This window comes from Dendronephthya gigantea, unplaced genomic scaffold (genome assembly GCF_004324835.1).
Source record: "Dendronephthya gigantea isolate DGI-Jeju-01 unplaced genomic scaffold, DenGig_1.0 000058F, whole genome shotgun sequence".
In the NCBI taxonomy this organism is placed as follows: domain Eukaryota; kingdom Metazoa; phylum Cnidaria; class Anthozoa; order Malacalcyonacea; family Nephtheidae; genus Dendronephthya; species Dendronephthya gigantea.
Window position 1 is genome coordinate 178,025 of NW_021163068.1, and position 26,211 is coordinate 204,235.

The following is a 26,211-nucleotide window of genomic DNA, read 5'->3' on the forward strand; positions in this document are numbered from 1 at the left end:
TAGTGGGATGGTAATTTCCACAGCAGAAATATGTTCTATTCTAAAGGCACCAGAACAATCCTTACTAAAATTCTTAATATTTTGCATGGGAAATTTATCACTTTACTCACCACTTTACCACTCCAGCTGACAAATCAGTTTCAAAAATAAGGATGATTAAATCCAACCTACCTTCGTAGCAACCAATGAAGTCAGCTCTTAAGCCACACCGCGTCGTGCACGTCGTTGGATAAATACGTATATATCGAGTTAAAATCGCCGGCGATACTTGGTTGGTTACAACGGTTTGTTTATCAGTGTTTCCAGTAAAAATCTGTGAGATGTAAATTTTTGCAGATCAGTTGAAGAAACGGAGAGAGAGGGGTGAAGCGCTTTACCTTTTTAGAAGTGCACGATATATGTAAAGATTTGATTTTCAAATGTATATTCTTGTCTTTTGCTTAATAAAGGATTAACGCACGGATGCCGCTTCATAACTGGCTATGAAGCCAGTTTTCTCAATCAATATGTATTCTCATTTTTAAAAGGTTAAATAGAACAAATTCAGGCATGCGAAACTTGCTAGTGAATAATTGGCTTGGTAACAACTTATTATGTGGTTAAAATTTTGAAAGGGGTTCTTGTAGAAACATCAAACAAAACTTCAAAAGGCTATAATTATACAGGGTGTCCCGAAAAACGCAATTAACCTTTCAAGCCGGATTCCGAAATGAAAACGTGATAAAATCAATCGAGAATTATCTCATTTTATTAAGCCTGCTCATCTGTGTTTTCAACGATACGTTTCTTAAATATTTCAGGCAAGAAATCTATTTACAAGATAGATTCTCGTACAGCCGAAGATTCAGTCAACGCGCAAAAGAACTTTTATGTCCCATGGGTATTCAGAAATCAACTACAAATTCATTTTTGTCCTTAATACAACCGTTTGGAAAAACTTCAATGACATAACAAACTGTTCAAACCATAATAAACTGTTTGGCAAAACTTCAATGGCATAACATAATGGTACTGTAAACTTCAAAACAAAAAGTTTGAATTGCAAATTGCGTTTTTTTTATACATTATATACGAAGCTAAAATACTCACTTTAGTGATTCCAAATTCTTTATACGGTTCGAGATCAGAGTTACTGTAACCATAGCTAACAGTATATGACTTCACCCAGTATGTGTAATAATAAGTTCTATCTCGACCCTGCGTCTGTATTGCCGAGACAGTCACGTTTGCAATAAAGTCCACTTGAAACCATTTATTCGTATCCGTCTCAAGTGGAAGCCAAAAATTCCAACGAGTAGTTTCAGGGCTATTATTAAGTCTGCTATTGGCAGTTGTAAAACGTAGTGAATCCCAAAAGTGCGGTTTTACAGAAGAACTGGATAATTGAGCATCTTTTATTTGACCATTTTGCATTCCGAGCGGTCTTGGGAATAGGCACGTCATATCTAGAAATTAATATAGGATGTACTGTCATCATTGAAGTACGCGTATTCTGCAACATCAATTCCATGGACGAGAACACCGCAGAAATTGGTGTTTATGAAGAGTCAAGCCGAAAATCACTAGTTTACAATTGTGCATTTCTTCACCGCTATCAAGAGAAAACTTTTGAGTAACTTTAAAAAGTTTAATTTTTCTTCTGAATATACGCATTCTGAAATCTTTTGACAGCCCATGTGACGGCTGTGAAATGGCCATTATGAGGCTTAAAAAAGCTTCAATTTTTCTGTGCAAGACATATTTTGATGAATACTTATAAATCTTTTTCCTCACAAAGGTTATGTGCACATGGTATAACGTTTTCGAGCGTTTTCACATTCGTTTTCATTCCAGAACGGTTTCAAATACCGTCAATTTACAATAGAAGTTGAAGCTAATTTAACCGTTATTAAGCACATTTTTCTTCGAATCGTGCGGGCAGGGCGTCAATAAACACTTTAAAAGACAAAAACGATTTTGAAAACGCTCGAAAACGATGCTCGCTACGCTCTAAATGCTAATTTCACTGGAAAACTCATGCATACCTGTGTAGCAACCAATGAACTCTGCTCTGAGAGCGATTGCTGTAAACCACGACGTTGGGTGAATACGAATGAATCGTGCCACTACTTTGGGAGACAATGCTCTTGTTACAATCGAAGTTCTGTCCGAGTTTCCAATAAAATTCTAAATTTGAAAACATTTATTGAATTCTGTTTAAATATTTTGAATCACACGCAACGTTTGCACTGCTTGTGCATGGTTATATGCTTTTGCAAATATATTTACGCCTGTATTCTAAAAGCTCACTCAAACTCAAACTCATTGAGTGGAAGATCTCAATACTCTCATAACTTTTCCATGGCGGTATTTTTAGTCAAACAATGGCTTGATTTTTAATGTTCTACCTTGAATCTATTTATTGAATATAAGAAAGAACTTTCTCATTGAATAGTAGTAACAAAATTTCTATGTAAGACTCGAAGAGTGTGGGTCATGAGCGTTTTGAATACATACAGGCGTTAGAATCGCTGTACAAGTAAATATATCTCGAAGAAAAATGACTATGTAAAACTATCTACACAGGGTTGCATGTAGTTCTCTCTCTCTGTCTGAGCTACAGAAATTTTGTCAACATTCTGTCATATGCATTGATTATGAACAGCAAACCTGGATATTTCCATATCCGTCCATTAAATGAACAAAGTTTGTTCCATCTTGACTGAAGGAAACTTGATATTGAGTAACCCACTCGTCTACGTCGTTCCTTCCCTGTGTTTGAACGGCGGTAACCGCTATCTGCTTCAAAAAATCAACCTAAAGAGAAAGGAGAAATGTTTTACAACTGTGCAAGTGAACCTTTTTATCGTTCTCTTCTGCAGATCTCCTTTTGTTCAATTTCTTCAAAAGCCATGCAGGCAAAGTCCAGATCGGAATTACAGCACGGAAAAGAACCGAGGCAATAACTAAAACTGAACAATCGAAGCTAGGAAAAATCTGAATTTTCCACATATCAACTTACCTGGAGCCATTCAGAAGTGGAATTACTCTGAGGTGACCAGCAACCACATCGTGAAAATATCGTGTTATTAATACGAGCTTCAAAGGGGTTTGCTAAGTAAGAGCTTAGGCGGTCAGTTGATGACGCAGTTATTTGATAATCTTTAATATGACCATTGACCATGCCGAGAGACCGCGGTTCCAAGCATGCTAAGATAGTAGAGAACAATAAAAATGATTAAACATCTCAAACTCTCCACGATAGCTCACATGCATGTTCTTTGACACAATAACAACAGTTCGGAATCAATTTAGCACAATAAAAAGATATAAATGTGCAACACTAACAAATTGCAAAATATAAAATACATAAAAACAACTTGGGAAACACAACTGCATGAAATGTACTGCAAAAATATGATACAATTTACTATAGAAATAAGTAAATGCATTACAATAAGTCAATAACACAACAGAAATTGGTGTTTATGAAGTTTCAACCCGAAAATCTAATCACTGGTTCACAATTGTGCATTGCTGTACCGCTATCAAAGAGAAAACTATTGAATAACTTTAAAAAGTTCAATTTTTCTTCTGAGTACGCATTCTGCAATCTTTTGACAGCTTATCATACACATCTGACAGCTGTGAAATAGCCATTTTGAGGCTTTAAGTATACACAAGGTTATTAATTCAGACGATTTGGTTTTGCAAGCTTCAAATATTTTGTGCAAGACATATTTTGTTGAGGATTTATAAATCTCTTTTCCCACTATAAAGTTTGAAGGCTTATTCCGGCTAAGTATTGAAAAATCTTACCAATTTCCGAGGTATCCGAATTAAACAATAATAGCATAATAGAAGAGCACAAACGATTTGTTTTAACGCATTCCAAAATCTCACCTGACTCACAATAGACCCCAGTAAATCCAGGCAAACAGACGCAAGTGAAAGAATTGTAAATATCAAATATATCAACGCATGTTCCGCCATTTAAACACGGGAGCGAAGAACAAATATCGACATCTAAAAAACGATTTTATCGAGGTATAATCAATGCGAGCTTTTGTGAGAGGGTTTATATATATTTAAAAAACTCATTAATAATTCATGAGTAAATTTCAAAAGAAATTAATGTTTAATCAGTGTCTTTATACAGGGTGTCCCAAAAAAATGTCCCCTCTATTGAAATCAAGCCTTTGTCCGAATCTGATTGCCTTAATATTATGATAAACCCAATTGAAAGCAAGACGCTTTATTTGAATGCCTCAACCTAATAAATATGCTATTTACACACTACTGCGTTGATCATGCATTCAAATTCCAACAAAAGCTTCATTTCAATAGCGGGGACTTTTTTTTGGAACACCCTGTATGTGATATAGATTCATGTTCATTTACATAAACTTTAACTTTGATTTTCTCGGCTTTGACAAGGTTTATTTTTAAAATTTCTTCGCCATTGAACTCATAAGATGGATACGTTTTTTAAGCCATTTAAAAAACTCGTAGATCCTACTCGTTTTTTAAATAGTACGTAATTCATTTGTTGCGATTAAAGGTAGAGTTAAAGGTTCTATACATGCTTGGTGAGCCTTGTTCGGGATAAAAAATGTTTTAAAATAAATCCATTGAACAACAATATCAAAAAATTCAGTATCTTCTAGCTATATCTTCTAGAGGTTTCTGCGTTTGAAACCGGGCCATAACAAACACTAAACGAAAGGGAATCTTAACTTTTTTGGAAGATGGGTATAAGAAGGTCGGAATAAATTTAAATGCTTGGTGATATTACCCGCAAAATTCATCATTATTATTCTACTACACGGCACTATAATAATTTAGGACAAATGTCGAGGCGACTATTGATTTTCCTGCATTTCTGATTGGTCAAAATTGACTGTCTCTGCATGAAGCGATAGCCATGCACTGGCCGGTGATTATAGATTTTTGTTGTTGTATTTAAACTATGAATCAAAATTTGGTTATACAAAAAATGGTTATAAACTTATAGAAAAATATAGGCTTGTAATTGTTAAATAGAACTTTAAGAAACCGCAAATGTTCTAAAAGAATTATAGCTACTTTGCATATAAACTGCTAGAACAACAAATCGTTTTTGAGAAATATTCGTGTTTAGGAATAGAACGATGTGAAAAGTCAATCTGGCCTGCATGTGATCAACCACAATCATAGATATTTACCTTCGTAACAGCCGTTGAACTCTACCCTCAGTGGACTAGAAGTTTCGAGGCGAATGCGAACATGTCGAGCAGCAATAAACGGCGAGGGAAAGTTTGTAACAGGCGTATCTGGATCAGTGTTAGCTGTGAATATCTGAGATAAAAATATACATAGCTATACAACAACAACAAATATACATAGCTACATACACTGACAACCATGGGGCCAGTTCTTCAAACCTTGGTTAGCCCTGGGTTAAATTTTAGTCCACTAGCTGTTTTGGTTCAAATGCTTCCGGCTTTTGTCAGTCCAGAAAATATTTATGAAAAATCATATTCAACTTTGTAAACAAGCGATTAAAATTTTGATGTAAAGATTTGCTTTAACCCAGGGTTAAGTTAACCGGCTTTGGAACAACCGGTCGCAGGTCAATAGACCTTTGCAGCTTGTACGCAAATTAACCCATTTCAAGTCACATGGTCTGAAATGGTTAAGTTTTATTGGTTATTCCATGGTCACAACATCTGAAATGAATTAATTTGCATGCAAGCTGAAAAGGTCAATTGACCAAAAAATCCCGTCTTCACTAATAACCTACCCTTTTAACTCCATCCTCGTTGTATGTCTTGAAGGATGTAAAATTTTCTTTGTAAGCGAGAGAATAATCGCTTGCCCATGCATCGACGAAGCCTTGTGTGGTAACGCTGACGACAATGGTGCGGTATAAGAAGTCTACTCTCAGATACTTGTTCCCGTCATCCGGCGAAGGCTTCCACGCGCCGTGTTTATTCAATCGAGCTTTACTCGCTGAAACGGAGGCGGATTTCTCAGACGAAGAACTGATTTGATGATCACGTATCTGTCCGTTTTCCATTCCGAGCACATTAGGATGAATGCATCCTACAATAAACAATTGAAAAGAAATACTAAAAATCTAAAATAGGATTTCGCGAAAAAGATGACAGCAGTTGCGTAAATATATTCAAAGTGAAGAGGGAGGGGGGATGATGAGAGGCCCTTGAAGGGGAGATGGGGGTGAGGAAAGGTTGTTAGCGTGTGCAGTAGGAATTTCAGGTATACACTTTAATTTAGAAGAACATATGCATACACATTTTACAAGGACACAAAATGTGTACGAGGACATGCTATTTTAATGCCTGCATGGTGTACAAAAAAAGACCTCCTGTGCTAGAGCTATCTTAAGGCCCGTTTACACATGCAATTTTTGTTGCTATTTTATGTGTGATTTTCTTCATTTCATAGATATGAACGAGTGAATTATAGTTACTGATATTCAAATAGGAGCTCATACACTTCAGAGCATTGCTAACTTATTACTAGTTCACATCTAGCAAATCCATATGTTAAAAACCAAATCTCCGTTCTGTAATCTGATTGGTCGAGATACTCATCAGATATCAGCTCATATGCGGTGAGTAGCAAAAACAAAATGGCCGACAATTTTGCTTAGGAATGATAAAGAGGAAATGAAAACACTTTTTTAATGTTCATTTCCCAGAGATTTAAAACAAATAAACAAAATATGAGATATAAAAATTTATACGGTAAGTAGAACTGACGAAAAACAGAAACCTTTTGTTCATGAAACGTTTTTAAATTTATTTCAACATGTAAACATTCAGCGAAAGATTGGACGAAATTAAATTAATGGTCGATCTAGCAATTTGTTTATGCAATATTTATCTCGCTTATAACTGGTATTTATATAGCATATAGGTACGACAATATAGTGGTATAATTGCTAATTATTGATTTTGATTACTGACCGTAGTAACATCCCAAAAATTCTACCCGCAAAGACGCAGAGTCCTTCCAAACAGTTGGATTTATTCGAACAAATCGGGAGAAGAGTGTTCGAGCCAAGCGGGTCATCACGATGCTTTTCTCATCGCCGTTTCCATTGAAGATCTAAAAGTAGATTAAATTCGGTATCTAAATAGAGAATAATACATGGATGCGCGGAAACGTGGAATTTATTTCGTGTGTTGGGAGTAATGCCGAACGAGTGAAAAGTTTTGAAAAGTTTTTTTTTATTCCCAGGCCGCGTATATACCTGATTCCTGATTAGTGGATCAAAAACTTTACCAATCGTGTTAATATTTTTGCAGTTTGAACCTAAAACTTTGTGCCTCTTTTCCCAATCTAACCATAAAACTGCTTGCGTTCATGCAAATTAAACCTGCATGAAACTGTGTACCTTTCAAGTTGCGAAGTGACTGACACATTAGATGGGAATATTCTCCATGGTGGGGAAATACAGTTTTGATAGATAATTATGGTCAAACATTAATAATGATAGATTACTGTGGATGATTATGGACATTTATGGACAATGATGGATAACAGTATGGATAATGGATATGATGAACAATGCCCTTGGTATGGATTAGAGAATCTTTTTCAGAAACCATCAAACGAGAATGAAATGTTTCTATCTCAATAGACCTTATGAATGATGACGTAACAAGCCGTGACACCTGCAGGGGGTTCTGGGCTTAGTAGTTTTGGCGGGAAATTTTGAAGTTTGAATTTTTTGCAGTGACTACAAAAACCAGAATTCCCTGCAGGCGTCACGGCTTGATACGTCATTATGCATAAGGTCTTTTGGGGTATATTGTACCTTCACGCGACCGTTCTCTTTATATTTTAGAAACTGGAAACCATCATTGCAATAGGATAATGTGTAATGTGACATATAGCGTTCGTAGTTGCTGGAATCTTCCCCCTGTGTCTTGATTGCGCTAACTTTCGTTACCATCAAGAAGTCGACCTGAAACCAGGGATGGTTGTCATCTGTGTTTGCTCTCCAAGCAGCTCCCGATGGAAGATTAAGACGACCTTTTAACATAGTCCACGTACTTGATGACGCGTCAATTTGATCGTCCCTGATCGTTTTGTTTTCCATGCCAAGAGGCTCTGGAGAGGAACAATCTGTGAAAAGAATTTACCGAGGGAGGCTTAGTTAGATTCGTAGTAACAATATTGAGGCCAAACATGTGAAACAAAAAACGCATTTACAATACAGGGATAAAAAAATTCAGCGCACAGGGCCGTCGCTAGAAGCTTAATTGGGGAGGTGCATATTCATATATTCGTCTTATGCCCGACTGCTTTCTTTTGTTAGCTATTGTTTCTACGGTTGTATGAACATGAATATATAAATATACCACCCTCTCCCACCAATTAAGCTTCTAGCGACAGCCCTGTCAGCGGCGAATCAAGCGACAATTCGGCGGCCCTAACGAATTCACCTAGTTGAAAACGGGCTTTGCACTGATCATAACCTACCTTCATGACACCCGAGAAACTCTAATCTTATTGAACATTTTCCATTCCAGGTTTTAGGCTCAACACGAACAAAACGACCATACAATGGCGGAAACATAAATTGTGTCACAACGGAATGTCTGTCTTTATTTGCAGAGAACACCTACAAAAGACGAAAAATAGTTAAAAATGGTAGAAGGGCCGGGTGGTTGTATAACAAAGTGTCAAGTATAACAAGTGTCGGTCAAAATAATATCATGTAACTGGAATCGCTAGAAAACGCGACTAAATTCCTCGGAACTTCGACTTACGCCTTTGTTACTTTATAGAGCAGTGCTGATGTCTTGCAAAAAAGCAGAACAAACTAAAAAATGCTGTGACTTGTGCGTCAACTATTTCGTTTTTCGTATTTATAAAATCCAATAAAACCAGAGAAAAGCGCGGTGCTTTGCATCAAATGTAGTTTAACAACGATGTAAAAAAGACAAAAATGTATAAATACGTTGCGACCTTCCCTATCGAAATCCGATGTTTTAAGATCTGACGGTATAAAATTTCTTATATGGCGAGGCCGCCGATGCTCTTCGAAATATGACTTATCGCAAATGCAGTCAACAAATATTTTACGTGGCGTGAGCGCTTTTTTCACCCATTACTACAAATTCTTAGAAATTTGAAAGTCTTCTGAAATGACAAAAATTTAAGACGTACAGTAGCTACTACAATCTCAACCGTGTCCTATGTTTGTTTGCTCTTAACAGACGGTTTAAATTGTTTTCCAAAATGGCAGAAGGGAAGAGATACGAACTATGACCTCGCTGATGTTAGGCTTTCAAACACCTACCTTAACCTGCCCATTTTCGTGAAATTTATCGTAGGTATTCGAAGTTGTACCATAAGATACTTCGTAAGTGGTGACCCATTCGTCAGCGTCCTCCCGACCCTGTGTTTGGATCGCTCTTAATGTCACATTTGCTCTAAAGTCAATTCTGATCCACGGTTGAACATCGTCATGCGAAGCAACCCACCCCCCTGATCGAACTCCAGTAACCGAGACCAGATTCAATCTCGCACTCGTGTGGCGGGAATATTTGTCGTGGGTCGAGGAAGATGTAAGCTGATTATTGGAAATATGGAAGCTTTCCATACCAAGGGATTCTGGATCAGGACAAGGTACATCTAGGTCAAAAGATTGCAAAGATAACAATTCAATTTCGAAATAGAAATGTATCAGTTCTCAGTGAAAACTTTCACCAAGCTAAAATCTTTAGAGAGTTTTCTCCTTAGAACTCTCAATACCACTTTCAAAAGAGTTTTTCTTGTACACAGTTCCCGCTTTTACCGGTAATTAGTATTGGGAAAACAAAACCCACTATTTGGGACATGTCGCAGCTCTCGGGAGCTTTCGTCCAATTGGATAATGCTTTTGTATGCTTTCTAAAGAACGAAGCTATGCTATTGGTTGAAACAGAAATGTATTGTAAAGTTCAGCCAATGAAAATCATTCTTGCGAGGAGCTGCGACACTACCCACTATTTCCCTCGGGAGCATACATTAAGTGTATAATATATTAAGCTTATTAAGTTGGACACCTGAAAAAGTTTGACGTCTGAAATCTAAATTGTTGTACTTACCACAATAGCAACCTTTAAACTCTATTCGAAGTCCAATTTCACTTTTCCAAGTTTTTGGATGAATGCGAATATATCGGGTGAATATTGAAGGCGTCAAAGGATTGTAGGAGATGGTGTTTCTGTCAAAGTTTGCTTGGAAAACCTAAAACATGAAGCAGTTTTTATTAAGGCGGTGTTAAGGCCTATTTAGACGGCACAATAAGTTGTATGCAATTATCATTCTGATGAATGCAAAAGAGTGCCTGCGCCACAATCTCCATTGATATTGCTCTGAATGGAATTTAGAACGTCACGTTTGTACGCATGTTTATACGTTCACATACGCCAGGGTACGAATTGTATACGACAAATCGCATAGTATAAGTAGGCCTTTACACTATGCAACTATCCTTGCAATGAAATGCTACTCCTGAGGCATCTAAGTTTTACATGAAGATTTGCCACTACAACCGATTTCTAGAAGAAGGGTAGCCAGCAAGAACGAAAATCAAGACTCTCATCCTCAAGCACGTAAAGTATGTTGATAATTTTCATATTCACGTTGTGAAATGGTATATATTACCGGAAAATACAAAATGATTTTCATGTGCTTTTACTTTGTAATCAAAACAAGACGCATCTCTATAATATTTAGAACGTCTTGCCCGCGTTGCAGACACAGTGTCATGTTTTAAAAAGAAAATTGGAAATTCAACGAGTAGAATGTGAGGAACTACAGAAAAATGTGGAGTCGACGCAGTTGATTCTGAATTTCAGCAGCATATGCACTTGGTTTAACCGTTTTAGCATACTCTATAAATTTTACAACGTCATCTGTTCGAGCAGTTCTGAATCTCTGTCCTGGCTCAGTTGGCTGAACATTCCCATCGTTGTCGATAAACCTTTCTATAATATTTAAAACCGTTCGTAACGGTAGTTTTAATAATTATCGCTCTGCAATCTCAGATGGTCGCGTTTTATTTAGCCACGATTCCACACTTTCTTCGTGTACGTTCAGTGGAAGTGCACGTCCTTGACGTGGGAAAGGATTTCTACTCATATCGGCTCTTGTGAATTACGAATTTTGAAAATTGAATTTACGAGATTCGATTTTCAGGACTACGTTGTTAATTTCGTTGCGAAGTTCACGCTTTATTTCTAAATTTGAAATTGTAATTGACAACTTCGCAACAAACTTGGGAAGCGCTCAGTGAAAAGTGATCTGAAATCGACTGTAACAGGCAGATTTAAACAAAATAAGTATTCGAATATAATCTCAAAAAATTATATTTTACATTTCTACAGAGTGTAAACATCTATGCATAAATGATAAATAAAATTGTGTACTTACCCTGTCGCGCGCATGCTCCTTAATGTATTGAAAATCCACTTCGTTTGTTGAATAAGACACCAGGTAGCTTGTTACAAAAGCGTTATAATTAGATCGCCCCTGGGTCAAAATCAACGAGATTTTTGCGTGTCTCAAAAAATCAACTTGAAGCCAAGAATTAGGGTGGATTTGAGGACGCCATGCGCCCCCAGTAGGAGAGACTAGGTTCAATCTAGCTTCAGCTGGTCTCAACCCATACCTAGCCTCACTGGATGCAGAGAATTGGCTATCTAAGATCTTGTTATTTTCTACACCTAGACCTTTAACTTCTCTGCAACCTATAACAATAAATAAACAATTTTTAGCAACACGATGGGGAGGGGAGGGGGGGGACGCCACGGTTCCTTTACCAGAGTCGTATAGCTAGAAGCTTAATTAGGGGGGGGGGTGTATTCGTCTTATGCCCACCAGATACATAAACATGCCCACCAGAGATAAATATATAAATATGATGATAAAATTTTGGCCCTACCTTCATACCGGCCATATACTTCAATCCGTAATGAACAATTACCAATCCAAGATTTTGGGATGATTCGTAGCACACGTGTGGTGAACGACGGAACAACGTCTTGTCTTACTGTAGAGTTTTCCTTATAGTTCGCCAAGAACACCTTGAAATTAAGAAATTCAGAAAACAGTTAAACGATAATTGTGGTGAATATTAATATATTTAGTTCTGCCCGACGGATTTCCTTTGTAAGTCCAATAGCTTGACATTACGTTTGGCCCAAAGCAGAATGAAAGAACAACGACAAAATATATGACCGTGTTGGCTCATTTAGCGCTGTTTTTCACTGTCGCGTTTTTTGTACCTGTGTATACGCACGTCAATTTTAAAATAATTTAAATGATACTCATAAATGTAATATACATAACTGCTATTTATAGATAATTAAGCTTGGACAATAGAATTAGAACTGATTGACAGAGACAGACAATAATATAGAAAGTGTATGAGAGCGAGAAAAAGTAAGAGCACATGAAAAGTAATATTTATAATATAGAGAAACAAAATATACAGTTATACAAATCGGAGCAAGGAGTGAGATCATTATAATAAAATCAACGGTTGAATAGCTGCATAAGATTGGATTCTCTTGATGATCTTGTATGTTCTTTTTGGCGTAAAATTGATTATACAGCAACTTGGGAAGTTTTAAGCTTTTGCGTGCATGAAAAAACGCGACAGTGCAAAGCAGCCAACATGGCAAACCTTGTTCGAACATAACAAGCGATAAAAATCGACATGAAACCGGTTGTTCAGAGATCATTTAGCATTTTTTTTATAGTTAACACGAATCTTCAAATAAAAAAGGGAGATATTGAACGTATTTTCTTGAACAGCGGGTTGATATCTCATCAAATTAATCAACGGTTGAAAAATAGGAGGAGTTTCATTTTAGACCAATCAGCGAGTTTGTTTACATTTTTAGTAACCAGTCAGCGTGCATAAATTTTGACCACCTCCATGAAGGGTCTTTATTTACCAGTTTACATGAAGTATTATAAATTTAGGCATTTTGATTGGCTTTGCCTGAAAAATGTAAACAAATATGCCGATTAGTTCAAAACGAAATCCTCCTTTGCCGGGTTTTAAAAATCGCCATACGCGTGAGTTTATCACCTAGCGCGGAATATGAAAATTAGAAACTTATAGCAGATACGGGTACCTTAACTTTATCATATTGTTTGTACTCCTGAAAGCTGAGTCCATCCGTGCTGAGAGATGCCGCATAACTTGTCACGCGACCTTCGCTGCTGGCGGAGCCCTGCGTGTCGATTCTTGTGACAGTGGCGTTTGTAAAGAAGTCGACTTGAAGCCAGGGGTTGTCATCATTTTCGGCCGCAATCCAGCCTCCATGTCTCTCAGGATTCGTATTCAAGTTGAGGCGTGAATTTTTGGCACCAGACGAGGAATTTTGGGCCGAGGATGCGGTCAACTGCAGCGCGGAGATCAAGCCATTCTCTATGCCCAGTGGGACGGGATTAAACCAATCATCTACAGCTATGTAAAGAATTCGAAATACGCTAGTTTTCAAATTGAGCAAAAGTTGATTGCTGTAGTCTTATGATGATAAATAAGATGTTTTCATCATATGTTAATACAAGAAATTTAATTTTTGCTACTTCGCTGATAAACATGGCACTTTCCCTACCCACTCTCCAACACTCTTTGTTTTATTGTCGATCCTTTTCAAAAAACCGTGCTATCGTTATCGCGAAGTCTAACCTTGGAATTAAAACCTCTTGACAGACGTTTGCCTTAATCTAATGCTATGACTCATGCACTTGTAAAAATACCCTCAAAATCTGGTGCTCAGATTTTTCACTTTTCTCTACCCTCAAAATCTTGTTCCTAGATTTTTCACTTCTTCTCTTTACCCTTAAACCCAGGTACTCAGACTTTTCACTTCTTCTTTCTTTCCTCAAAATCTAGCTGGTACTCGAATAAAAATAGACCCATTCTCACCTTTTCGGCAGCCTTCGAATTCGATTCGCATAGAAAGATGGATGTGCCACGTCTTTGGATAAATTCGAATAAAACGGGCGAAAATGACTCGCTGAAGACGTTGGCGAACTATAGTATTCATGTCAAAGTTGGCTTGAAATATCTGAAGGAAAAAAGAACACAAAGTTTCAAAGTCTTCTTTCAATCAATATAATGATATAAATCTACATGTTTGTATTAGACGGCATTTCGCTGTTTACACCTTGGTAATTCAGATTCTGGCATCTTATTGTACCAATTAAAGCATTGACAACATCTTGTAGGCGATGTGATTTAACTTTTATTTTAACGTTTGAGTTTTCTTTTCGACTGCTAATTTGAAGGCGTTTATTTTAGCCTAAATCTTTTTAATTTTGTGATTCTTGGGAACGGGCGAAAATCCTAGCTGCAAACTCTTATCTTTCTCACGCGAGTGAACGTGTCCTTGTCCCAAGTTTATTTGCATTCGATTCAGGACATGAAAAGTTCGACGCATTTAAGTTAGGGTCTGTTTACATGGGCCACGTAAGCCGAGATGAAACGAAATATGAAATGACTTTGAGGTATTGAAATTAATATATGACGTGATCCGGGCAGCGATATATTCCACTCGACAATAGAATGTGCTTTTGTTTGGTTAGTAAATGCTCATTTCAATACCTCAGAATCATTACACACTCTGTAGGATCTTGGGTAACCAGGCTCATGTAAACCGCCCCTTACAACAGTCTGTGCTATGACAGCTATATAGAAACATGGCAACAATTGCATATTAATCGATGCAGTTCCTTTAACCGGTTATTTGTTCTAATTATATAATTATATAAATTGCTTTTACTGCCACGCATGTACCTTTCCCGCGCCACGGTCCTTGTATTCCACGAAGTTCAAACCATCGCTGCTCTCGTGCATGGTGTAAGTTTTCACAAATTGAAAGGCATCTTGACGGCCTTGCGTTAGCACGGCGCAAATAATACGCTTCACCAAGAAATCCACTTGAAGCCAGGGATTTTGATCTGCGTGCTGAGCCCAAGCTCCGTAATGTGTCCCGATTACTTGAGTAAGATTTATTCTTGCTAAAGAAGCACGATGAGCAGTAATGTCGTTCCCGTAAACGGAAGAGGCTGTTATTTGGCTGTCCAATATCTCATGATTTGCCATTCCTAAATAACTCTTGATTTCACACGCTGCAAACAAATGCTGTGTATAAGAATACGTAACAATATCACACTGTTTGGGGAACAGCGACGTCCTTGACGAATTTTAGAATGGGTTTTTTAGCGGTGCGAACGCACAGTACGGGCACAGAATACCTATCGTTTTCTAACATCAATTTAAAGAGTTTGCAATAACTGAGAGTAAAGATGCTTTTCATTATCCAAAAATAAAGTTCCACTGAGAAAACCTGCAAACTTTTAGTAGCTATTTGAGACGAAATATACTTCTCAGTTTTTCGAACATAAGTAAATTTATGTACTCCTGGCAACATAGTTTTACTGAGCTTGGCTCATAGGACAGAGTAATAGTTAAGGTGAGACTTTGAATGGGTGAGATTAAAATTATATTGTTTTCTGTTTCAGATTCTTTACCTTCGTAACGGCCGTAAAATTCCACTCTCAGAGCGCAGTATCCAGCGCATGCCGTGGCGGTGACTCGAATAAAGCGAGCAAGGATATTTGGATAAATGTCATGGCGTTTGGTAGAACGGCTGTCAAAGTTAGCTGGGAATATCTGTGTTAAAAAAAAGCCAAATCGTCAAGCAATCGTTTGACCGTCTCGCACAAATAGATGTCTTGTGGTCACAGCTGAAATGATCATAACTTTAAAATCTGGTAATTTGAAAATCTGGTAATTTGCACAAACAAACAGTGCAAATTTGGAATTTGCCAAATGAAAATCTCACAGTGGTAGAAAAAAAAAATTTTTATCTTCAAATTGAGCTTCAGAAAATAATTGCAAACGTTAACGAATATGAATTTTTGAAAGTTTGCATAAAACAAATTTGCGCGAATCTAAGTTTTCCCACAGTGTGTCTACGGAGGTTTGTCCACAAGTGGACTGAGTTTGAGGACTGACTTTGAGGAAGGGTGTGTAAATATTGTAAATATCTGCATGAATGTTTCGTTTTTATCTCATGCCATTTCGTCCAAAACCTTATGTACTACAGTTCAAAAATCGAAACTACCAGTTTGGATCGGAACTAACCAGAAAGCGGCTTTTATCCGAAGGATAACCTAATCGCACAAATAGAATCATAATTTAACTGTTGTGGACCAGTATTTCGAAAATTCCTTTGAAATTGCAATCATGGGATAGGAAAGAATAACTGCTTAACTGTGAAGGCCCTTCATGTTTTCAAGATTTTAAAATGTAAATGGAAAAATTTAAAAAATGGAAAAATCGGTTGTACGATTAGGAATTGGATTAGGAATGGAATGGATTAGGAATTCTTTTCAAATCTGTAACTTCATTGATTCCATGGAAGTTTAAACAACGATGAAAAAAATCACTATTCGACTGATAGCACTGTCTACGAAATTTAATAAACTATTGCAATATAATAATTATGAGCACATTACTTTAGTTTTTCCGTTTTCCTCGTAGTTCGTAAAGAGGACATTATCTGGACCAAAACCAATCGAGTATTCTTTCACCCAGTGTTGTCCACCATCCAGACCTTGTGTAGCTATTGCTGTGATGGTAACGTTTGTGATGAAGTCAACTTGAAGCCATGGATTGTTGTCGTTCTTTGCTGCGATCCACGCTCCATAAGAGGAAAGAGTTGTCTTTAAGTTGAGTCGTGCATTCGATGCTGTTGCGTTGTAGTATTGACTGGATGACGCTGTCAGTTGGGAATCCAAAATGGACAAATTTTCTATACCGAGAGCGTCAGAGTGGCGCCAAGTCGAATCTAAAATCGAAGAAAATAAAGCATTAGCAAACGATATGCCTGACAGGCGAATGAATCCTTCGATCGTTGAGGCAACGCATGTGAGGTTAGGGGAGGGGGGTAGGGGGATTGGTGACGTGAGGCTGGGGGGGGGGTGCGTTGAGTGGACTATTTACTGGAGTGACTAATTTCATGATCACATTACTCTTTACTATTCGTATATATTTTACAAGTATGTTTTATGAAATGAATGATAAGCATGTGGCAGCATTTTGCTTATAGGATCGACTATAACTCTTTCAGAGACATAGCGGTCAATTATTGGAGGTGGTGGCACTGCCCCGCCTCCCCGGCGCCCCTTATTGCACCCCTTTTCTACCCGGGTAGAAAGAGGACATCAGTTTGAACGCGATGGGGGACGAGAATAAAAAAAAAACGATGAGCAAATAATGTTAAGACCGGAACACGATGTGATGCATGTTTCCTACAGAGCAGAGGGAAACCAACTAAATGCAGACCAAAATTTTTTTCAATTTTTTGCAATTCAATGAGGCAAATCTTCGGTTGCACGATTAATTACTGAAGAGCTGAAAGTCTACCTGGAAACTTACCGCAAGAACAACCAAGAAATTCAATCCTAATCGCGGCCTTATCATGATTCTTCGTACAGTAGACACGCACATATCGAGCAAAGATTTCATTCACAAGATGTTGTTTCACAGTCGTAACTCTGTCGAAGTTGGCGATAAATACCTATTCGTAGATATAAAGACATATTAGCAAACGATTATCAGGAAAAAAAACGAAACAAAACATTTATCTCTCCGTAAAATATAGCTAGGAAAAGAAGGCCTGTTGATCTCCTTTTTTTCTTCTTCAATACGATTTCTGGAAACGTAAACATCGGACAAATGAAAAGTTGATGTTTCATGTTTTTTAGTTTACAATGAATGTGAAAAAAAGGATATTTCAATTGGCTCTTTTTTTCCTATTAATTTGCCTTCATCTATGTATCCATTTTGGGTTAATGATGTTAATTGAAGGAATTGAAGTGCAATTATAAAAAAATATATTATAAAAGATAAAAATTCATATATTCTGAATCCTGAATGGTGGTTGGCTAGTTTTATGTACTAGAGTGATTCTTATTGGAATAAAAGTGCAATCACAAATTGCAAAGAGTGCAATTAAAGCACTGTAAACCATTGATTACAGAAGATACATAAATAATTATTTACCTAGACTGAAACTCTTTGTATATGTAATCATATTCGGTGGCGAGTACAAATTATGATTAATTGTACGAGTAATGTTTGAAAATTTTTCCAAAATTGGACGAGTCGCCTGTGCCAGTCTGATTTCACAAAATCTGCAAACATTACGACTACAAAGTGCTCTATCGAAATCATTTATATTTTACTTCGAGCATAATTTTTCTGTCAGAATATATCTCAGCCAAACTATTAGAAAATATTTTACGCTTTTGCCAGTATTTTCGTTTACTTTACACCTTTTTTAAGTTCCTCCGGAGTTGCCTAGTTTACATGCACGCCGAATGAGGCTAGTTTCAGAAAAAATCATTAGTTGTATACATGAAATAACCAAACTCCTCTCGACCAATCAGCATCCAGTAATTTTATTATGTTTATAATACGTATAATACATGTTTATAATACGTATAATACATGTTTATAATAACTTGGTGATCATACCCTTTTAAGACCATTTTCCATGTAGTCAGAAAAACTTATCTCGTCATTAGAATAAGAAATTGTGAAGGCTGTTACCCATTGGCTGTAATCCTGTCGACCTAAAAAACAAAACTCGCGCTGTGTCAGCAAGCCTACTCGTCCACATGCCGTGTTTCGACGACCAGGCAACGTTGCTATTTTGAAAATATTTGAAAATGAATTTAAAAATATTAATTTCTCGGTCCAATCCGAATGCGTTTGAAATAAATAAAATAAAGGTAGACACAGTACAAACAAGCCGGCAGCTTGCTGAGTATATGGCTTTCGAAGTGTCTGGTCTGACTTTCCCAAGTCTAATAAACGAAAATAATTCAAAGTATAGGAATAAAATTATCATTATTTAATAATTATCGATTTGTCGTCGATTAACAAAGTTCTTTGTCTTTCTGGGTTTTCTAACAAGATGAATATTTTTTCATAGCTCAACTCTTGTGCAAATTTCGCAAATTATTAAATAAAATTGCAAGTCACCTCTGCTCAGCATATGCGTGATTTTGGTGTTTTTCAAAAAATCAACTTGTATCCACGGGTTTACATCATAATTATGCATCACCCAGCCTCCCAAATTTTTTCCCTTTATTCTAACTGTATAAAGTTTGCCTAGAGAAGCCCACGTTTCATGACTTTCATACGACGATGCTGTCATTTGGCTGTCGAGTATTTTGTGATCCGCAATGCCGAGCCGCTGAGGGTCATTGCAGTCTAAAAAAGTGATTTAATAAGAGGGGAAAAGGTAGCAATTAGTTAGATGGAGATTTGCAGTGGAGGTCTGGTGATGGTGATGGTGTTGGTGATGGTGTTGGTTATAGTGATGGTGATGGTGTTGGTGTTGGTGTTGGTGATGGTGTTGGTGTTGGTGATGGTGTTAGTGATGGTGTTGGTGTTGGTGTTGGTGATGGTGATGGTGATGGTGATGGTGTTGGTGATGGTGATAGTGATGGTGTTGGTGCTGGTGATGGTGCTGGTGATGGTGATGGTGTTGGCGATGGTGGTGGTGCTGGTGATAGGTGTTGGCGATGGTGATGGTGTTGGTGATGGTGATGGTGTTGGTGATGGTGCTAGTGTTGGTGATGGTGTTGGTAATGGTGTTAGTGATGGTGTTGGTGGTGTTGGCAATAGTTTCGTGATGATGGTGTTGGTGATGGTGCTAGCATTGGTGATGGTGTTGGCGATGGTTTGGTGATGGTGTTGGTGATGGTGTTGGCGATGATGATGGTGTTGGCGATGATGATGGTGTTGGCGATGATGCTGGTTTGGTGATGGTGCTAGTGTTGGTGATAGTGTTGGTGATGGTGTTAGTGACGGTGTTGGTGATGGTGTTGGTGATGGTGTTAGTGATGGTGTTGGCGATGGTGATGGTTTGGTGATGGTGCTAGTGATGGTGTTGGTGATAGTGTTGGTGATGGTGTTAGTGATGGTGTTGGTGATGGTGTTAGTGATGGTGTTGGTGATGGTGTTGGTGATGGTGTTGGTGATGGTGATGGTGTTGGTGATGGTGTTGGTGATGGTGTTGGTGATGGTGTTGGTGATGGTGTTGGTGATGGTGTTGGTGATGGTGTTAGTGATGGTGTTGGCGATGGTGATGGTTTGGTGATGGTGCTAGTGATGGTGTTGGTGATAGTGTTGGTGATGGTGTTAGTGATGGTGTTGGTGATGGTGATGGTGACAAAACATTTTGGGTTTTTAAAACATGATTCACGTAAACGAAAGGTTGTTGTCCAAAGCATCTCCATAATGCGTTGTTAATATCACGTTATCAGTTCTGTCTTGTTTAGGTTTTTGATGAACTAAGTGTATACAGTAATTTAGCTTGTAGGTACACCACGTAAATATTTAATATGTTTAGCAGTATTAAATACTTACGTGGTGTACCTACAAACTAAATTACTCATTGATGTCACCATGCAAACATACAAGAATATAAGTGTATAACACTTGCTCACCTTCATAGCGACCGTGAAGCTCCACTCTCAAAGCACAAAATCCATGACAATCTTTTGGCTTTACCCTTATGAAACGAGCGTTAATATGCGGGAATATGTCGAGCCATGTGGTGGAATTACTGTCGTAGTTTGCTGAGAATACCTAGAAGAAAGAATCATGACCAATATTTGAATTTGTCTTACATGCGTGACAGGGCGAAGGAATGACAGAACATGTAAATATTGTTGTTTTTGTTCGGATTGTACACTCTTGAATGCGAAGCACTATTGAAGCCAAATCTGCCCTGTTAGGTCTGTTTTCCACTTCAGCCGTATCATAGCGTAACGTAGCGTATTTCTTTGTTTCCGGAGTATTCGACCAGAACTAATGAATTTAAAACAATGAGATACGCTACGTTTCGCTACGATACGGTTGAAGTGGAAAACGGCCTTTAACGCAAAGAGTAACAGAAAGAATTTTACCAATGCCTTTCTCAGTTCAATGTGTGCAATATTTGCTAATTTACTGTTTTTAGAATTCATGGGTTTAATGGTTCCTTCGTTCCAACAAATCACCGGTCTTAGATAATGAATAGTGCCTTATTTTAATTGCCTTATACAAATTCCAGCAAAGCTTTTGGTCATATATGTGATAAATATTGGGTGAAATCGATAATTATCTGTTTAATTTTATCCTGCATATCATCACAAACCTTGGGATTTCCGTTAACTTTGTAGCTTTCTTGAATATCCTTTTTATACCCAAAGTTCACAGTAAAGGATTTGACCCAGTGCTGACCACCTTCCAAACCTTGGATTGAAATTGCAGTGACTGTTACATTCGAGATGAAGTCAACTTCAAGCCAAGGGTCATTGTCATAATCTGCCGCAATCCATCCTCCATATCTGACGTTGTCTATCGTAGTAAGATCAAGTCTTCCATTCCATGCTCCAGCGATTGTACCGTTTGAAGAAGACGCGATGATTTGAGTGTCCAAAATCAATCTACTTTTCATTCCAAGCGGAACCGGGTTAAACCAATTGGTATCTAGGAAATTAAGATAGTGTAGGTAAACCACGAAAGTTCGTATAGCGGTTTGACGTTTGGCGTTTAAACTTTCAAATTTACTGTAGAACTGCGTTGTTCTTACCCTTGTAGTTGCCAATGAGTTCCAATCTCAGTCCATATCCAAGCCCTGATTTCTCTTTGAAATTTATGCGAATGAATCGAGTAAAAATTGGGTGTGTTAAACGTTGCTCAACACTTCTTGCTGCGCGTATATAATTTCCTTCAAATATCTATATGAAGCAAGATGATCACATTATTTACGGGAACGAACAAAGATTTCAAAAGGCTGTTAGTGCAAAATTATCATCCCGATTTACGGACATCAATCCGGGAACAAAAAGGGGGCTTGGGGCAAAATCTTGAAATTTAGCGTACGGTGGATGAGATTTCTTCCTTCTCTCGGAAGCTAAGATTTTATAGTTCGACAATATTAATCTACTGTTTAGGGTGTACATGTGACCGTATTCATCTATATACGTACGTCCCAGTCTTATCTCCCAATAGTTGTGGTGCACAGCTTTGGCAAATTTTCCGATGCGCGATTCGATTTCGCACGCATGATACGGCAATTCCTCCAAGAGAAACAAATAAACCGTTTTTTTCATGCTCTTCGATTAAGTTTAGATTGAATTCTGGTCCTATTTTAATAATATCGCTGCTATTTCGCCGTTTAACAAGATGATGTGGTCGTGTATGGGCGCGTTGACACGTCGTAGTTTGCACAGGTTGAAGATTTAATATAACTATATAAGTGCGAATTCCAAAGGCAAAGTGTAAGACAAAGCGAATGTATCATGCGGTTTATTTACATTTTTGAACAATTGAACTTTTATACAGCGATGTGCTTCTGAATTTCGCGATCGAACATTTAGGTTCGCAAGGCATCTAAATGCGAATATGAACTGTATTGTTTATGTTCAGAAGCTCTATATTAAAGACTGGCACGTGCGCCGGAGTTAACGCCAGAACAGGCGTCTTGTTATATATTTATTCATGTCTTTAGAAATTTATTGTTTTCAAGGTTTATGAACACCGAAATATCAGTATAGCGGAACAAATCTTCAGGCTCTGGCTACGCTACTGCTGTTTTTATTAGAGGTAGAATAAAAGAACACTGAACAACCTTCCTTCGATAGGCTTTACTTAATACTAGGTAAAATATCAAAATGGCTTCATATTTATGAAAACATTAAATAGACCTTTCTTATAATGACGTCAAACGCGCATGTTACACGAAATTTGATTGGCATAAAATTATCGAGCCAATGAAATTTCGTGTAACATCAGACTTTCCGCGTTTGACGTCATTATAAAAAAGGTCTATTAGGCCTGGTTCTTAGTAAAATTAGAATAATACTTTAGCTAAACATAATATAAAATCACTACAGTGTTCATGTAATATTTTGGGGGCCTCAGCAAATAAGGCGCCCATGGCTCAAAGATCCCCTTCCCCCCTCCTACTTAGCGCAGTTGTACATCTTAGTAGTTGTACATAAAAAAAGTTGAGAATTTCCGTACCTTGACATGATTGAATTCTTTATACATATTGAATTTTTCGCCATTACTACTTGTAGAAAGTGTGAACGTTTTACAACAATAATGCCGATACGACCGACATTGAGTATCGACTCGATCGACCATGGTAGGTACGAGAAAATCAACTTGAAACCATGGATTTGTGTCGTGATCACGAGGACACCACCCTCCAGCAAGTACACCCGGTATCTCCTGAATATTCAATCTAGCCAGCTGAGGTCGGTATGCAAAACCATGCATTGATGATGCTGAAACTTGGCTATCTATTATCTTCCTGCTCTCCATTCCCAAAGCATGAGAGTGCATGGAGTCTATTAGCAAAAAATGGGCGATTAAAAAACTCCTCTCTATTATGCTCTATATTCAGAATCGTCGGTATGTGGCTCCAAAATACTTAAATATATAAAAAATGTTCGAAGGCGAAGCCTTAGTTGACTATTCGCTCATAGACAACGAAGGCGAGTTGTCTAATTGTTTTAGTACACACCCTGTACCTAGATATATTAATTTCGAGAAAATAATCGATACACCGCAATTACACCGAAAAATAATATAATTAATTCAATTTCATATATACGGTCGCGCGAGCAAATTTTCCCCAAACGTTTAGCATCACGATAGACAATGGTTGAGTAGCCAATCAAGATGTAGGATTTGTAATAGAAAATAGTCGGGTGTATACTAAAACTTTATATAAACAAAGGAAAAATGTTTTCCGCTTCTTTTATAATATAACTTAATAAAAAGATTTTGTATTCGATTAAATTACAAATTACTTCGCTTGTCAATTTCGGCGGGAAAATGTCCGTGTTTGTATCAGTTTGTATACAGTTTTAGTAAAAATTTCTAGGTGACTATTGATTTTCCTGCATTCTGATTGGTCAAGACTCACTGTTTCCGAAGTGATAGTCACTTAGCTTTTTGTTGTTGTTTTTTTCAAATTTGAAGTAATTAAAATTTTTTATGAAATTGGGTTGATTATTATTTGTAAACACCCCTAAATTTATACTAAAACAATTAATCGCGTTGATTAAAAGCCTATATTCACTTCGCCTTCGACTCAGAAACACGCTTGTAAATAGAGTTATGGTCATTAATCACCTTCATAACGGCCATAGAGTTCAATTCTGAGGGCGCACAACCCAACGCAGTGTTTTGGTTTGATACGGACAAAACGGGCTGTGATATGGGGCCACAAATCTTGCTTCATCAATGAACCATCGGCATGGACTGCTGGGAATATCTTATGGAAAAAAAATGAAGATTTCATAATATTAGCGAGTCTTGATTTTTTATACCAGGCTGGTCGCAAAAAAACTAAAGAAAAACAATCCTAATCAAACATTTTTTCCATACTCAACTTCTGAATTTTTTCTATACACCAGCATGGGTGTATTTGTTTTTTAAACGTGCGGATACATCCTGAAATAACGTATGCAAAATTTTCGTATATTGTTCAGGTAAATTGTTAATTCTTTTGGAAATTAAATAACCAACTTATATACTGTAAGCTTTGTGCAAAAATACATTCACACAATCCTTTATACCCTTAAAAAAAGCTCGCCTAACCAATTGTCTTCGTTACCAACTCTCGGGAATACAAAATACGGACCTTGCCTTACGACGGTTCAGGAACCAAGAAAATTTAAAAATTATAAATTAGGCAAGATAAATGAAATAATTCAAAGTGAGAAACAAAAAAAAAAAATTTAAAAATTTGTGAACTGAATTAGTTTGAAATTTCAACTTTGATTTTCTCGGTTTAGGCAAAAGCAATTTCTTATAAAACCTAGGCTTGCATTGTCGAAGTTTCTGTGTTCTCAGTGGAAAATTTGCATTGGTAAATCCCAAGACAGACCAAGTTGTAAATTATTTGCAGCGAGTATATCACGATGGAGTTACTCATTGTTAATTAACTACTGTTCTAGTTTCCTTGAATATTTCAACCAAATACTTTGAAACTTAGGATTGTAAAATTATACGTTTGAAAACTCCGCTATCACAGAAAATTTTAAAGTGTAAACCATTACATCGCCATGAACGCGTACAATGGCTCTTCCACGTAAATAGTATAAAACACGACTGGTTATAATTATCACGTATTGCACTAGAGCACAGATTACCTTTATCTGTCCTTTCACGGTATAATTTTGAAGAAAATCTCTGTCGAATCCAAAAGAGACCGTGTAGTTCAACGTCTTTTGTTGTCCTCCGTCCAAACCTTGGGTAGCTATTGCAGTGACGGTAACGTTGGCGATAAAGTCGACTTGAAGCCATGGGTCCTTGTCATGCTCTGCTACAATCCAGCCTCCGAAGTTCACGTTTTCTACTGTAGTCAAATTTAGTCTGGCATTCCATGGGCCAGCCTTTATGCTTTTTGACGAAGACGCCGATATTTGCGAATCCAAGATCATTCCATTTTGCATTCCAAGCGGAATTGGGTCATACCAATCGGTAACTAAAATAGGCGATATAGCAAATAACTACTCTAAAACGGAACCTAGGTGAATGATAGCTACAAAAAAGGTGATCTTAAAACCCGGCGCAATCGTCAATACTCAAGGCTTCAAACTTTGTTAGAAAAATATTAGTAAATACACAAGTGTAGTCTTACCTATGTACTCGCCCTGAAATTCAATTCTCATCGAAGGTAATCCGCCCCACCGCTTAACATTAAGACGAACAAAACGTGTAACAACAGTACGAGTTAAACGCTGCTCAATGATAGTGTTTCCATCATAGTTTGCTTCAAAGACCTGAAACAGAAAAAGTTTGCGGGTTGAATTTTAGAGTGTTATTAAACCCTCAGTTTTCCCGAATACAGCAAGAAAAATAAGTAGTACAAAAAGGGAAAGAAACGCAATGTTTTCCGCATTTTACAACATATCGTAACCTATCGAACTTTGCGTTATACAAATTTTGTTACTACCATTGAACTGTAAACAAACTGGAACGATAACTCTGGGGAGAGGGAAATTGAAGCTAGTGCTTTTTACTTTTTCTGAGTTTTGAGCTGAAATACTTGACGCCAAATGTTGAGCCATACATGAAATTAAAGCTAATAATAAGTTATATTTTGTGTAGAAATTTCGAGACTT

The 26,211-nt window shown here is 37.4% G+C and overlaps 2 protein-coding genes across 2 annotated transcripts; one reads left to right on the forward strand and one right to left on the reverse strand.

The window, feature by feature from the left end:
• Positions 1-1,200: 1,200 nt before the first annotated feature.
• On the reverse strand, positions 1,201-19,123 carry LOC114529904 (the record flags this gene model as incomplete). Its single annotated transcript, XM_028551473.1, has 22 exons — positions 19,058-19,123; positions 18,548-18,645; positions 17,447-17,588; positions 16,525-16,856; positions 15,535-15,676; positions 14,798-15,132; positions 13,928-14,069; positions 13,128-13,462; positions 11,927-12,068; positions 11,416-11,732; positions 10,086-10,227; positions 9,296-9,630; positions 8,473-8,614; positions 7,805-8,115; positions 6,951-7,092; positions 5,762-6,063; positions 5,184-5,316; positions 3,883-4,005; positions 3,002-3,189; positions 2,650-2,796; positions 2,025-2,166; positions 1,201-1,445 (listed from the first exon to the last, which is right to left on the reverse strand). Coding segments are annotated over exons 1-22 (4,350 nt in total), but the record flags the coding sequence as incomplete, so codon positions are not given.
• Positions 19,124-19,334: 211 nt separating this feature from the next.
• LOC114529905 lies at positions 19,335-21,306 on the forward strand. The gene is made up of 3 exons (XM_028551475.1): positions 19,335-19,765; positions 19,963-20,248; positions 21,277-21,306. Exons 1-3 carry the CDS (start codon positions 19,335-19,337, stop codon positions 21,304-21,306), a joined length of 747 nt encoding a protein of 248 aa, XP_028407276.1.
• Positions 21,307-26,211: the final 4,905 nt, after the last annotated feature.

Bases quoted from the DNA above. Each gene is read 5' to 3' on its own strand.
- LOC114529905 (XM_028551475.1), top strand. From the start codon at position 19,335: ATGGAGATTTGCAGTGGAGGTCTGGTGATGGTGATGGTGTTGGTGATG. The intron at 19,766-19,962 runs GTGATGGTGTTG...TGATGGTGCTAG, and splicing joins ATGGTGTTGGCGATGGTTTG to TGATGGTGTTGGTGATAGTG. The intron at 20,249-21,276 runs GTGACAAAACAT...TTATACCCAAAG, and splicing joins TGGTGTTGGTGATGGTGATG to TTCACAGTAAAGGATTTGAC.